We start from the raw sequence: 14,224 nt of genomic DNA, 5'->3' as shown, positions 1-14,224 counted from the left end.
ATACCACCTTCTCAGAGCTCATTCCATTTCAGTGTGGCCTCTTAACCATCAGGTCATAACAGTACAGCAGGACCAAGAATGAATTGAAGGCATCTCAAAAGAAGGAAAAAAGAAGAGTTCTGAACCATTTTTTTTCTGTGCTCTGTTCTGTCTTCTTTTTCCTCTTGATATCTGGGTGGTGCTGGATATATGCTCTGGTATGGAGGTTCAGGGTTTGTTTTCTCGTGTGGATCAACTTGCTGCAAGAGTCCAGAGTATCCAAGATTATATTGTTCAGACTCCGGCTCTAGAGCCAAGAATTCCTACTCCTGATTTGTTTTTTGGGGACAGATCCAAGTTTTTGAACTTTAAAAATAGCTGCAAATTGTTTTTTGCTTTGAAACCCCGTTCTTCTGGTGATCCCATTCAGCAAGGGAAAATCATCATATCCTTACTGCGGGGTGATCCTCAAGACTGGGCATTTGCTCTTGAAACAGGGAATCCGGCATTATTGAATGTAGATGCATTCTTTCAGGCGCTCGGATTGTTGAATGACGAACCTAACTCTGTAGAGCATGCTGAGAAAACACTGTTGGCCCTGTGTCAGGGTCAGGAAGCGGCAGAGTTATATTGCCAGAAATTTAGAAAATGGTCTGTGCTCACTAAATGGAATGAAGAGGCGCTGGCTGCTATTTTCAGAAAAGGTCTTTCTGAAACCCTTAAAGATGTTATGGTGGGCTTTCCTACGCCTACCGGTTTGAGCGAATCTATGTCTCTAGCTATTCAGATTGATCGGCGCTTGCGTGAGCGCAAGGCGGTGCACCATATGGCAGTGTCCTCTGAGCAAAGTCCTGAGCCTATGCAATGTGATAGGATTTTAACTAGAGCAGAAAGACAGGAATTCAGACGTCAGAATGGCCTGTGTTTTTACTGTGGTGATTCAGCTCATGCTATTTCTGACTGCCCTAAGCGTACTAGGAGGGTCCCTAGGTCTGTTACCATTAGTACTGTGCAGCCTAAATTTCTCTTGTCTGTTACCCTGATTTGCTCATTGTTGTCCTTTTCTGTTATGGCATTTGTGGATTCTGGCGCTGCCCTGAACTTAATGGACTTACAATTTGCCAAGCGCTGTGGTTTTTCCTTGGAACCTTTGCAGAGTCCTATTCCCTTAAGGGGGATTGATGCTACGCCATTGGCCAAGAATAAACCTCAGTACTGGACACAGTTAACCATGTGCATGGCTCCAGCACATCAGGAAAATATTCGTTTTTTGGTGTTGCATAATTTGCATGATGTTGTTGTGCTGGGTTTTCCATGGTTACAGCCAGGTACATAATCCAGTGCTGGATTGGAGATCTATGTCTGTGACTGGTTGGGGTTGTCAGGGGATACATAGTGATATTCCTTTGATGTCCATTTCCTCGTCCCCTTCTTCTGAAGTTCCTGAGTTTTTGTCGGATTTCCAGGATGTATTTGATGAGCCCAAGTCCAGTTCCCTGCCTCCTCATAGGGACTGCGATTGTGCCATTAATTTGATTTCTGGCTGTAAGTTCCCTAAGGGCCGACTTTTCAATCTGTCTGTGCCAGAGCATGCCGCTATGCGGAGTTATGTAAAGGAGTCCTTGGAGAAAGGGCATATTCGCCCGTCTTCGTCACCGTTGGGAGCGGGATTTTTTTTTGTTGCCAAGAAGGATGGCTCCTTGAGACCCTGTATAGATTATCGTCTTCTCAATAAGATCACTGTCAAATTCCAGTATCCGTTACCTTTGCTTTCTGATTTGTTTGCTTGAATTAAGGGTGCTAGTTGGTTTACTAAAATCGACCTCCGAGGGGCGTATAATCTTGTGCGTATTAAACAAGGTGATGAATGGAAAACAGCATTTAATACGCCTGAAGGCCATTTTGAATATCTTGTAATGCCATTCGGGCTCTCTAATGCTCCATCGGTATTTCAGTCCTTTATGCATGATATCTTCCGGAATTATCTGGATAAATTTATGATTGTGTATTTGGATGATATTTTGGTTTTCTCCGATGATTGGGAGTCTCATGTGAAGCAGGTAAGGATGGTGTTTCAGGTCCTTCGTACTAATGCGTTGTTTGTGAAGGGGTCTAAGTGCCTCTTTGGAGTTCAGAGGGTTTCTTTTTTGGGTTTCATTTTTTCTCCCTCGGCTATTGAAATGGACCCTGTTAAAGTCCAGGCCATTCATGATTGGACTCAACCTACATCTGTAAAGAGCCTTCAGAAATTTTTGGGCTTTGCCAATTTTTATCGTCGCTTTATTGCTAATTTTTCTAGTGTGGTGAAGCCTCTGACCGATTTGACGAGGAAGGGCGCTGATGTGGTGAATTGGTCCTCTGCGGCTGTTGAGGCCTTTCAGGAGCTTAAACGTCGTTTTACTTCTGTGTTATGGACCTGGTGGTTAGGAGCACCCGGAACGACCTGATGGTTAAACTCACACAGGACAAGCTCTGGGAAGTGGGAGCTCTGCTGACCGCAACCCCTAATCCTATCACACAACTAGAAATAGCCGTGGGGCGTACCTAACATGACCTAGACGCCTCTTCACATCCTAAGAGATAACTAGCCCTAAAGATAGAAAATAAAGCCTAACTTGCCTCAGAGAAATTCCCCAAAGGAAAAGGCAGCCCCCCACATATATTGACTGTGAGTTAAGATGAAAGTCACAAACACAGAAATGAAACAGGTTTCAGCAAAGGGAGGCCAGACTTACTAAACAGACTGAGGATAGCGGTCAGCACAAAAAAACTACAAAAGACCACGCAGAGTGTGCAAAACGACCTCCGCACCGACTCACGGTGCGGAGATGCCACTCTGCATCCCAGAGCTTCCAGCTAGCAAGGCAAAATCATGATAGCCAACTGGACAAGGAAACAATGAACAAATAATAACTAGCAGGGACTTAGTTTCTGCTGGAGTAGACAGGTCACCAGAAAGATCCAAGAGCGAACTGAACCAGTACAAGAACATTGACAGCTGGCATGGAGTAACAATCTGAGTGGAGTTAAATAGAACAGCCAGCCAAAGAATAAACTACGTCACCTGTGGAAGGAACCTCAGAAGCAGCAGCTCCACTCACAGCCACCAGAGGGAGTCCATGGACAGAACTCGCCGAAGTACCATTCATGACCACAGGAGGGAGTTCGAAAACAGAATTCACAACACTTCTGCCCCTGTGTTGCGTCAGCCAGATGTTTCTCTCCCTTTTCAGGTTGAGGTTGATGCTTCTGAGATTGGGGCAGGGGCCGTTTTGTCTCAGAGAAATTCTGATGGCTCTTTGATGAAACCTTGTGCCTTCTTCTCCAGAAAATTTTCGTCTTCTGAGCGTAATTATGATGTCGGCAATCGGGAGTTGTTGGCTATGAAGTGGGCATTTGAGGAGTGGCGACATTGGCTTGAGGGAGCCAAGCATCGCGTGGTGGTCTTGACTGATCACAAGAATCTGATTTACCTTGAGTCTGCTAAGCGGTTGAATCCTAGACAGGCTCGGTGGTCTTTGTTTTTCTCACGTTTTGATTTTGTGGTCTCGTATATTCCTGGATATAAGAATGTGAAGGCTGATGCCCTTTCTAGGAGTTTTTTGCCTGATTCTCCGGGAGTTCTTGAGCCGGCTGGGATCCTCAAGGAGGGGGTGATTCTTTCTGCCATCTCCCCTGATTTACGGCGGGTACTTCAGGAGTTTCAGGCTGATAAACCTGACCGCTGTCCTGTGGGGAAATTGTTTGTTCCTGATAGATGGACTAGTAGGGTAATTTCTGAGGTTCATTGTTCGGTGTTGGCTGGTCACCCTGGGATTTTCGGTACCAGAGATTTGGTGGCTAGGTCCTTTTGGTGGCCTTCCTTATCGCGGGATGTGCATTCGTTTGTGCAGTCCTGTGGGACCTGTGCTCGGGCTAAGCCTTGCTGTTCCCGTGCCAGTGGGTTGCTTTTGCCTTTGCCTATTCCTGAGAGGCCCTGGACGCATATTTCCATGGATTTTATTTCTGATCTTCCTGTTTCTCAGAAGATGTCTGTCATCTGGGTGGTTTGTGACCGGTTTTCTAAGATGGTCCATTTGGTGCCGTTGCCTAAGTTGCCTTCCTCTTCTGATTTGGTTCCATTATTTTTTCAGCATGTGGTTCGTTTGCATGGTATTCCGGAGAATATTGTGTCTGACGGAGGTTCCCAGTTCGTTTCTAGGTTTTGGCGGTCCTTTTGTGCTAGAATGGGCATTGATTTGTCTTTTTCTTCTGCATTCCATCCTCAGACAAATGGCCAAACGGAGCGAACCAATCAGACCTTGGAAACCTATTTGAGATGCTTTGCGTCTGCTGATCAGGATGATTGGGTGACCTTTTTGCCGTTGGCCGAGTTTGCCCTTAATAATCGGGCTAGTTCGGCTACCTTGGTTTCGCCTTTTTTTTGTAACTTTGGTTTTCATCCTCGTTTTTCTTCAGGGCAGCTTGAGCCTTCTGACTGTCCTGGTGTGGAGGAAAAGAGTTTTGGTATGCACTCAGCCTAATACAAGGCGAGGTGCTGGTGTAATGGACCCGTGACCCAAATAGTAGTATAAATAGTAATTCACCGCACTCTCTTATGAATAAGTGATGAAGGTATAGTGTCAATTTATTAAATAAGGACTGGGAGCATAACAGAATATTACAGCATAAGCGATACAACGTTTCGGCTCAGCGAGAGCCTTTGTCACGTATTCGCTTATTTCAGCAAGAGAATAGTGTGCAGTAAGGCAAAAGTCCCAGTTATAAGATGCAGATTCTTAGGTAATGCAGTGAATATGCTCATGGATTACTTCCATCAGTTAGCATGGACCTGCGGCGTTCGGGTATGGAGCGGCGCTCCCGCGCTGTGCTCAGGTGTCCTTGTTGCAGAGATATGTGGTACCTATGGTTCCCTCCGTTGATCCTCCTGCTCCGGTGTTGGTTGAGGGGGAATTGGAATATGTGGTAGAGAAGATTTTGGATTCTCGTTTTTCGAGGCGAAAGCTTCAGTATCTGGTCAAGTGGAAGGGTTATGGCCAGGAGGATAATTCTTGGGTTGTTGCCTCCGATGTTCATGCTCCCGATATTGTTCATGCTTTCCATTTGGCTCGTCCTGATCGGCCTGGGAGCTCTGGTGAGGATTCGGTGACCCCTCCTCAAGGGGGGGGGGTACTGTTGTGAGTTCCGTTCTGGAGCTCCCTCCTGTGGTTGCTAATGGTATTTTTGCGCGTTCTGCCCTTGGGCTCCCTCTGGTGGTTTCAAGTGGAACTGCTGCTCCGTTAGGTAGCTGTGGCAGCTGCCTTCACTAATCGCCTTGCCTGGGTTTGTTATTTAAACCTGCTCTGGGCTCTAGTCCATGCCTGCTGTCAATGTTCTTGGTTGGATTTGATTCTTCCCTTGGATTTCTCATATGGCCAGTCCTTGTCTGCAAAAGATAAGTTTTGCTAGTTTTGTTTGTCCATTTGCTTGGACTCTATTGCTTTGTGTTTTGTCTCTTTTGTCCAGCTTTTCACTATGTCTTATTCAGGCTAGCTGGAAGCTCTGGGAAAGCAGATTTGCCCCTCCACACCGTGAGTCGGTGTGGAGTTCATTTTTGTAAACTCTGCGTGGATTTTGTAGTTTTTAATACTGACCGCACAGTATCCTTTGCTCTCTGTCTATCTAGTTTAGTTTTGGCCTCCCTTTGCTGAAATCTAATTTCATTTCTGTGTTCGTCATTTCCCTCTCCTTTCACAGTCAATATTTGTGGGGGGCTGTCTTTCCTTTTGGGGGTTTCTCTGAGGCAAGATAGCTTTCTATTTCCTTCTTTAGGGGTAGTTATATCTGAGGCTGTGACGAGGTGTCTAGGGAGTGTCAGGAACATCCCACGGCTATTTCTAGTTGTGTTGTTAGGATTAGGGACTGCGGTCAGTAGAGATACCACCTTCTCAGAGCTCGTTCCATGTTGCGTTTTAGCCACCAGGTCATTTCAGTGTGGCCTCTTAACCACCAGGTCATAACACCTGACCCTGCTCACCTGAGTGAGCCGTCACTTCCAGTGTAGGCGTATGGTATAAGGTGGGGATCGGGGCCATGCTTAAGGGAACGAATGTGGCCAGAGGGGCGGGTGTGCCAAGTGATTCATCAATCTGGGACTTGTGGCCTAATGGGTAGTATTGTCAATACCTGTTGGGGACTGTGACCTATTGTGTTGCCCAGGGAGTGACAATGGGACAGGCCCCATAGTGACAGTGACACCCTTTAGGTTAGGGTATTAGAAATAAGACATCACTGACAATAACAGCTGTTTAATTGTAATAATAAAACAGTGGTATGTAAGGATCAATGTGTTAATATCTTGTTTATCCAGATTGCTGTATTCTCCTTGCAACATAACTTGCTTCATTTTTACCTTTTGCATTATTCCTAATACTGTGCCATGGTCACCACTGTGATTGTGTTAATCAAATTAATAGTTGTCTCCTCATTTTCTGCACAGTTGCATCCGTGTACCTATTAACATTTTGTGCCACTGAACAGCAGCTGACTCTGTGGCCCCAGTCCAGGGTCCCTTGTGTAAGTCCAGATCCCTGTAGAGGGCAGGGTTTAAAAGGTGAAGGCCAGGGCAACCCCTGGGTTCTGGGAAACGGAGTAGCTTAGCGCTATCCTGTTCATGGTAGCCATTTTGAAGCAGCAAGGTTACCGTGAACATTGCACGAATTACAATACCATTCTCACTTCTTTTTAGAAAAGGTGGGTTGGCTTAAAAGAAAGGGGTGTAGCCTCCCACAGTCAAACAAATTTGATGCCAGAAACTGGTATAAGCTATAAAACAAATCTACACTTGGTTATTTCTGGTGTAGATGTTTTTGGCTCTTGTATGGGGGTGATGCATGTGCCTTTTAATACATTTTTCAGATTATACTCCAGTTAATTTCTAATTAAGACTGATGTTCAAATGGCGGCATTCTGTAAGTGTGCTTCAAAGTGTGACAACTATGCAAAATCTAAAAAATACTTTTTCTGAGTACTTTACATATTAGCTGCAAAGGAATTACAGATACGTACCTTTTTTAGTCTTAAGGTTGACGCATTACTGCAATATTTGTACCAGACAGATTTCAGAACAGAAGCAAATGGGGTAACACCAATGCCTGCTCCTACCAGCATAGCCACTTCATAGCTAAAAACATCCTCACTTGCTGTTCCAAAAGGACCATCTATAGAAATTCTTAAGGGAACATAACACAATAAAACCCATTAATACTTCAGTACACATTAAGATAATAACCTTGAAAATATAAGCTACAGCCTACATAATGTATTCAAAGAAAAATTCTAAACTTTTTTTTATTTGCCAACCCACCGTTCACTGCTCTCAGGATAAATAAGGATTGACTGTGTTGGATTTTCATAAAGACAATTCCTTTTTTGGCAAAGAAATTGTCTTTACGATTGTCCATTATTCCGTTAAAAGACATGTACAGAGGTTAATTAGGAGAAGTCATCTATGGGTCCATGCTGTGTCACCATTTGCATTCTATTTCGTACAAGAACATAAATCCTGGCATGTACCACCTAATTCCATATATTGGCGGTATTCTTTGTCTAGATTAACTGCCCCTAGTAGAGAATACAGTGCTGCACAGAGGCACAATATGGAGGCATGCTGCCTATGGCTCTGAAGTATAGTGCCATACAGACTCCATGTGGTTTTATGTATGTTTTAAAGAGCCTCTGTTGGCAGGTTTTTGCTATGTAATCTAAAGGCAGCATGAGGTAGGGGTTAAATCATTGGGTTTAGCAGTGTGTCATTTGTCAAACTGTGTGCTGTTACATACTTACAATGAAGGTTTTATCAACGGGACCTAATAACTGCTTGGACTCCAGCAGCACATGAGACCTATTCAACTCCGCCCCCAACTGTGTTAAGCAGCTCACCATCAATAGAGAATGTGCATACACAGAAAGCTGTAGTGTGGGTGGAGTCAGCTTTCTCAGCTCTGCTTCATGCTGCATCTAAGAACTCTAATAGTGTCACAACTGCTGCTCCCAATAAACTAAGTGATACATGGTTTATTCAGGGTCTATTTTCCTACATAATGCTGCTCTCAGGTGAGGTAGCAAAAAACTGCAGACAAATTCACTTTAAGTCTTAAAAGCAGTATGTTTTCAGCAAATAAAAGTGACTGAGTGAGTAACAAAAAAGTTTCCCAAATTTCTAATACATTTCTAGCATCTAGTTCTCACTAATTTAAGAGAAACTAACTTTGTCTACTTTCAGGGCATGAAAATCTATCCTGGTCATATAATAGATACATAGGTTCATGGTTTTTTGCTGTACACGTCTCACAGATGTGTCTTGTACGAAGCCTAGCACCAATGTGACCATCTTATAACCAAGATCTGATCATGACCATTGTGGTAGCTAGAGGCAACAAATATATTTATTTCTAAGGCCTCATTCAGATGTCCATTTTTCACGTATGTGTGCTTTCCCTGGACATCACAGATAAGACATATCTATTAATCCCTTCCTAAAGTGGCTATTTAAATTTTTTGCTATTTAGTTTTTGTATACTATTTTTTTTTATTACAATGTTCTATACATGGTAAAACTACTCAGCAATATGATTCTCCAGTTCAGTACGAATACAGCAATGCCAAACATGCATAGTTTGCTTGTTTTTTTTAGTGGTGAAAAAAAATCTGAAATGTATTTTAAAAAAAATTAGCTTATGTCACCATTCTCCAAGACTTAACTGAAAAAAATGAACTGGAGTATAAGTTGGTAAGCATGCAAAGTAGGAGCAAGTTCACATTGGCATTAAACAAACAAAACCTAAGATAGAAACAAACTGAACATATACCCTGCTGTATGTAAATAAGTAATAAGTAATAGCAATACTGCGTATAAACAGCACTTAGTTAATGCCAACAGGAACACCAAAGTCAAGGTGTACTCAAATCGGGATGGTCATAACCTCTGGTAACGTTTTTATACTTGAGGTTATGACAATCCTTATTTGGGTACCATGACGCTGGTGGGATGGCTTTAACACTTTTTTTCATCAAAAATGGTGTTTACTAAGTACCCTATGTTATTTATATGCAATATTGCTTTTACTTGCAGCAGGGTATGTGTTCATTTTGTTTCTGTCTTGTAGCATTTTCAATTCTCAGTTAATGGAGGTGTGTGAGTACTTGTTGTTTGTACCCCAAGCCAGCATTTTAATTACCATATATAAATTTTGTGCAGAGTTGCAGCAGCCAAAAAAAGTATTTCTGGTGTTTCAACTTTTTTCTCATTATGCCTTTTACCAGTCAGGGAAATTAATTTTATATTTTGATAGATCTGACTTTTGCAGATGTCTTAATTCTATAATGAAATATGTGTATTGTTTTATTTCCTTATTTTTAATGGGGGGGCAAGAGGGGTGATTTGGACTTTCAGATTTTTTTTTTCATTTTTTTCATATTTTTAAAAGCATTTTTAAAAATTTTCTGGTGTATTTATTAGTTTCCTTAAGGGATTTGATCCGATCGCTTCTACTATACACAGCAATACTACAGTACTGCTGTGTATAGCGAAAATAATGGTATCCTATGAATGCCAGCTACAGGCTGATTTTCACCAGAGCACCATCATGACAGGCATGGGGGACTTCAGCAGACACCTAACCATCTTGGCAACCCATCGGGCCATGTGACCACATCACTGGAGCGCCAAGGGGCCCATAGAATGATGCATCCCCCGTGATGACAGAGATTGATAGCGGCATTTAACAGGATACCAGCTGTTAGAGGCAGATGATGGCTGAATATTACGGCCTTCGTCTGCCAGGAAAGATGCAGGCTTGACCTGCAAGACCACAGCAAAGTCAAGTAGTTGGCATATGAAGTAACTCTATGTCAGTTATCGGTAAGGGGTTAAATGCTTATGTGCTGTCCACATGTCTGTTTGCAATTTTTTGCCTACATGCAGTCGTAAAAAAAGATTAAAACAGAGATATGTCCTTTTTCAATCCGTTTCATAGATCAAAATCACCCACACAAGTCTATGAATCTATGAAAGTCATGTTCAACTCATGGATGGCATCAGTGTGCAAGTTGAGTGTTGTACGGTTTTAACATTATGGTTAGGAGAATCTTTTACATTTTTATTTTCTTTTTGGCATATGAGAAGATCACTGATGGCAAAAATGTACACACTGACCAAACTTTGATGACAATCTGATCTAACACAATGAAGAAAACTGGTCCATATTTTGGACGTTAACCTCTATATTAATGACCTTTTGGATGGGATTGAGAGTAAAGTGTCAGTCTTTGTTGATAACACCAAATTGTGTAGGATACTTAAATCTGGCCTTGATATTACAATTTTGCAAAATGATCTGGATAAGATGTCTGAATGGGCAAACACTTAGCAAATGAGGTTTAACGTAGATAAATGAAGAGTAATGCACCTTGGACGGAGTAATCCTATTGCTGCATATTAGTGTTGAGCATTCCGATACCGCAAGTATCGGGTATCGGCCGATACTTGCGGTATCGGAATTCCGATACCGAGATCCGATATTTTTGTGATATCGGGTATCGGTATCGGAAGTGTAAAATAAAGAATTAAAATAAAAAATATTGTTATATTCACCTCTCCGGCGGCCCCTGGACATCAGCGGGAGGATCCGGCGTCCGGCACGGCTTCTTTCTTCAAAATGCGCGCCTTTAGGACCTGTGGTATGACGTCCCGGCTTCTGATTGGTCGCGTGCCGCCCATGTGACCGCCACGCGACCAATCAGAAGCCGCGACGTCATTCCTCAGCTAAAGTCCTAGAATGAGCGCCTTCTAGGACCTGAGGAATGACGTCGCGGCTTCTGATTGGTCGCGTGGCGGTCACATGGGCGGCACGCGACCAATCAGAAGCCGGGACGTCATTCCACAGGTCCTAAAGGCGCGCATTTTGAAGAAAGAAGCCGTGCCGGACGCCGGATCCTCCCGCTGATGTCCAGGGGCCGCCGGAGAGGTGAATATAACAATATTTTTTATTTTAATTCTTTATTTTACACTTTAATATGGATCCCAGGGCCTGAAGGAGAGTTTCCTCTCCTTCAGACCCTGGGATCCATGAGGATACATTCCGATACTTGATGTCCCATTGACTTGTATTGGTATCGGATATCGGTATCGGCGATATCCGATATTTTTCGGGTATCGGCCGATACTATCCGATACCGATACTTTCAAGTATCGGACGGTATCGCTCAACACTACTGCATATACATTAAATGGGAGCATACTTGGGACTACAGAACAGGAGAAGGGCTTGGGTATTCTGGTTACAAGTAAGCTGAGCAGCAGTACTCAATGTCAAGCAGCAGCCTCAAAAGCAAACAAGATTTTAGGGTGTATAAAAAGAGATAAAATCTCACAATTTCAACGTACTGTTACCCCTTTATAAATCACTGGTAAGGCCACATCCAGAATATAGGATTCAGTTTTGGGCTCCACATTTAAAAAGGACATTCAGAAGTTAGAATCAGTTCAAAGACGAGCAGCTAGATTATTACAAGGGATGAAAGGCCTCTCATATGATGAGAGGTTGGAAAAGTTGGGCTTATTTAGCTTAGAAAAAATATGCCTCAGAGGGGATCTCATTTACATGTATAAATGTATGTGTTGTCAATATAAAGGACTGGCGCTTGACTAATTCCTTCCAAGGAACATACTAATGACCAGGGGGCACTCATTATGGGTGGAAAATGTCATGATCCAGGTCAGGTTTTACTTCAGGCGATCTCTTTCCTGACCTGGTCATGCGCAGGTTAACCTTTCCTGCCTCTCTCTGGTGTACGGTGGCTATTTCCCTGCTCTGTTGCTGACAGCTGATGTCAGTGATAGTTTATTTCTTCGGCTAGAGCAGCTGACCTAGCGTAACCTGAGTGTGCCCTTTGCTACCTGTTTGCCCGTGTTCGTATTTGCTCCATACCTAACATCTGACTTAATGCGTCCTGTGTGTCTGTTCCCCGCTGTGTATGACCTGGCTTGATTTCTGACCTGCCCTTCCATCTTGCATTCCTGTTTTGGATTGTCCCATTTGGCTCTGATCTTTGGCATGTTTCTGGCTGTGTTTTCGTCTCGTCCTCTTGGTACCACACTCCCGACCAGCTGCTGACCCCTGGCTTAGTTTTGCCCAGCTCTTCAGATCTTCGCTTCAGGTGAGTTCCTGTTACCTCCCTTCAGTTCCTCCTGGTTGTTATCCTCGTTATGCACCACATTATCACTGACAATATATTTAACCTAGTGGAGGTCTATTTTTTTTATGTGGTATGGATCCGCTCAGCACTTTGACAGATCAAGTAGCCAGTCTCACACAAATGATGCAGGATTTGTCTGTAGAGCATTAGGCGTTGGTTACGTCTCACCCTCAAGTACAGAGAGAGCTGGTTGAGACAGTTAAGACTGCCCGAGGTGCTGCCTTGGCTTCTTTTAGTAAGGATGGTGATGTTTGTGACGTTTCTTTAGGCGACGTTCCACATGTACTTATGCTGGCTAACAGATGTAAATAATTCAGCTGCGGCGCTGAAAACTACATCTCCGAGTACTTAGAAATACTCAGAGGACACCCGAGCGTGCTCGGGAAACCTCGAGTACCGAGTATATTCGCTCATTACTACTGGTTATAGTTAATTTAGTGACAAAATGGTGGAGGAAGGTTGAACATGACGGACCTAGGTCTTTTTTTTCTTCCTATGTAACTATGTAACTAAATGTAACTACCGTATGTATGAATGAGGCCTAAGACTATACATTAGATCTGGACCTTTGTGATGTAAAAATACATAACTACAATCCCTGAAAAGACATACTATGAAATTAATAGAATTATGCTTTTTGATCTACTTAGATGACATATTGGGTGGAGTAATTACTTTGGTAGTTTCCATGCATCCTGAAATTCGGTCTTGTCACAACCACAAACTTTAGCCAAACCCTCTGTCCAATCTCCAACTATCCGAATATGAATACTGAAGAAGTCTTCCTCTGGAGCAGAAGTCAAAGTGAATGGATGCCACTCAAGGCTAGATACTGCAGGACACTGCACAAATACATATTGTCCAACTTCCATTTTGAAACCTTTCATCTTCATTTGCAGCTCAAATGTTTTGAAAGGATGCGTAACAACCTGATAGTAGAAAGAATCAAGATGGTAAGTAACCTCAACAACATTCAAATCCTTGATTGTAATGTCAATTAACTAGATAGACATACAGACACATAGTATATTGCTGTTTCAGGTTTTGTTACATTGACAGCCACGCCACACATGTAATAACATTACCTTTGTGATAACAACTTTTTGTTGGGATCTCCAAAATCGGATGAGTCTTTCAATGACATATAGGGCCATAGGCGCTACAACCCACTTCCATGTCTATTGGAGAAAAAAATATCCAGCTTTTTAAAATTAACAATTAAGAATACTACACTGTATATTACTTGCAAAAAGGAGGAACACGGCAGCACTCTTTAGAGACCTACGGTATATATGCAAACAAAAAATCTATTATAATTGCGAGTAAACTGTAATAAAATGTAAATTTAAAAAAAAATAACTTACAAAAGTGAAGGTTCTTAGCGCATGAATTGGCCAATTCATGTGAGCCCATCAACTGCGACAAGGTGACACTTCTCTGAAGGGTCCTATCACCTAAAACAAGCCCAAGGGTTTTTATAATCAACTCTGGTTCTTACCAGCTTACTTTAATGTGCAGGTTTGTAACCAAGGAGAGGCATGTTTGCCCATTCACACTGTAGATTTATAGCACAAGAGAGGCATGTTTTAGATGATAGGACCCATCAGAGAAGTGTCACCTTGTCGCAGTTGATAGGCTTACATGAATTGGCCAATTTATGCACGAAGAACCTTCACTGTTGTATTTTTTTACATTTTACTTTCAAGGAAATATGGAAAGCACAGGATTGATAGACATATTAATGATATGCAAATGATTAAAAAAATGGAAACCCTCTGTTTGAAGACTTCCATTGGAGGACAACTCACCACCTCTCGTATCAGCCTGTTCCACTCATTGATCTCTTTCACTGTCAATTTTTTTTTCCTAATATCGACTCTGTATTTTCTCCCTTTCCAGTTTCTTTCTATTACTTCTCGTGTTTCCATGTGCAAATGAAAATAAGGATGATCCCTCTACACTGTGAAATCCCTTCAGATATTTGTGGACAACTATTAAGTCTCCTCTT

General features: G+C 42.6%; 1 protein-coding gene across 1 annotated transcript in view; it reads right to left on the bottom strand.

Annotated features, from left to right (window-relative positions):
- CYBB (cytochrome b-245 beta chain) overlaps window positions 1–14,224 on the bottom strand; it is a 92,459-nt gene that overhangs the window by 24,399 nt on the left and 53,836 nt on the right. Inside the window, exons 8-10 of the mRNA XM_069757543.1 lie at window positions 13,302–13,394; window positions 12,892–13,145; window positions 7,027–7,189 (exon numbers count right to left, since the gene is read on the bottom strand). Of these exons, the coding sequence (XP_069613644.1) occupies window positions 7,027–7,189; window positions 12,892–13,145; window positions 13,302–13,394 (510 nt within the window). The remainder of the gene's footprint in view (window positions 1–7,026; window positions 7,190–12,891; window positions 13,146–13,301; window positions 13,395–14,224) is intronic.

The sequence above is a fragment of the Ranitomeya imitator genome, chromosome 3 (assembly GCF_032444005.1).
Source record: "Ranitomeya imitator isolate aRanImi1 chromosome 3, aRanImi1.pri, whole genome shotgun sequence".
NCBI classification, from domain to species: Eukaryota; Metazoa; Chordata; class Amphibia; order Anura; family Dendrobatidae; genus Ranitomeya; species Ranitomeya imitator.
This window is presented reverse-complemented; position numbering and strand designations above follow the sequence as displayed.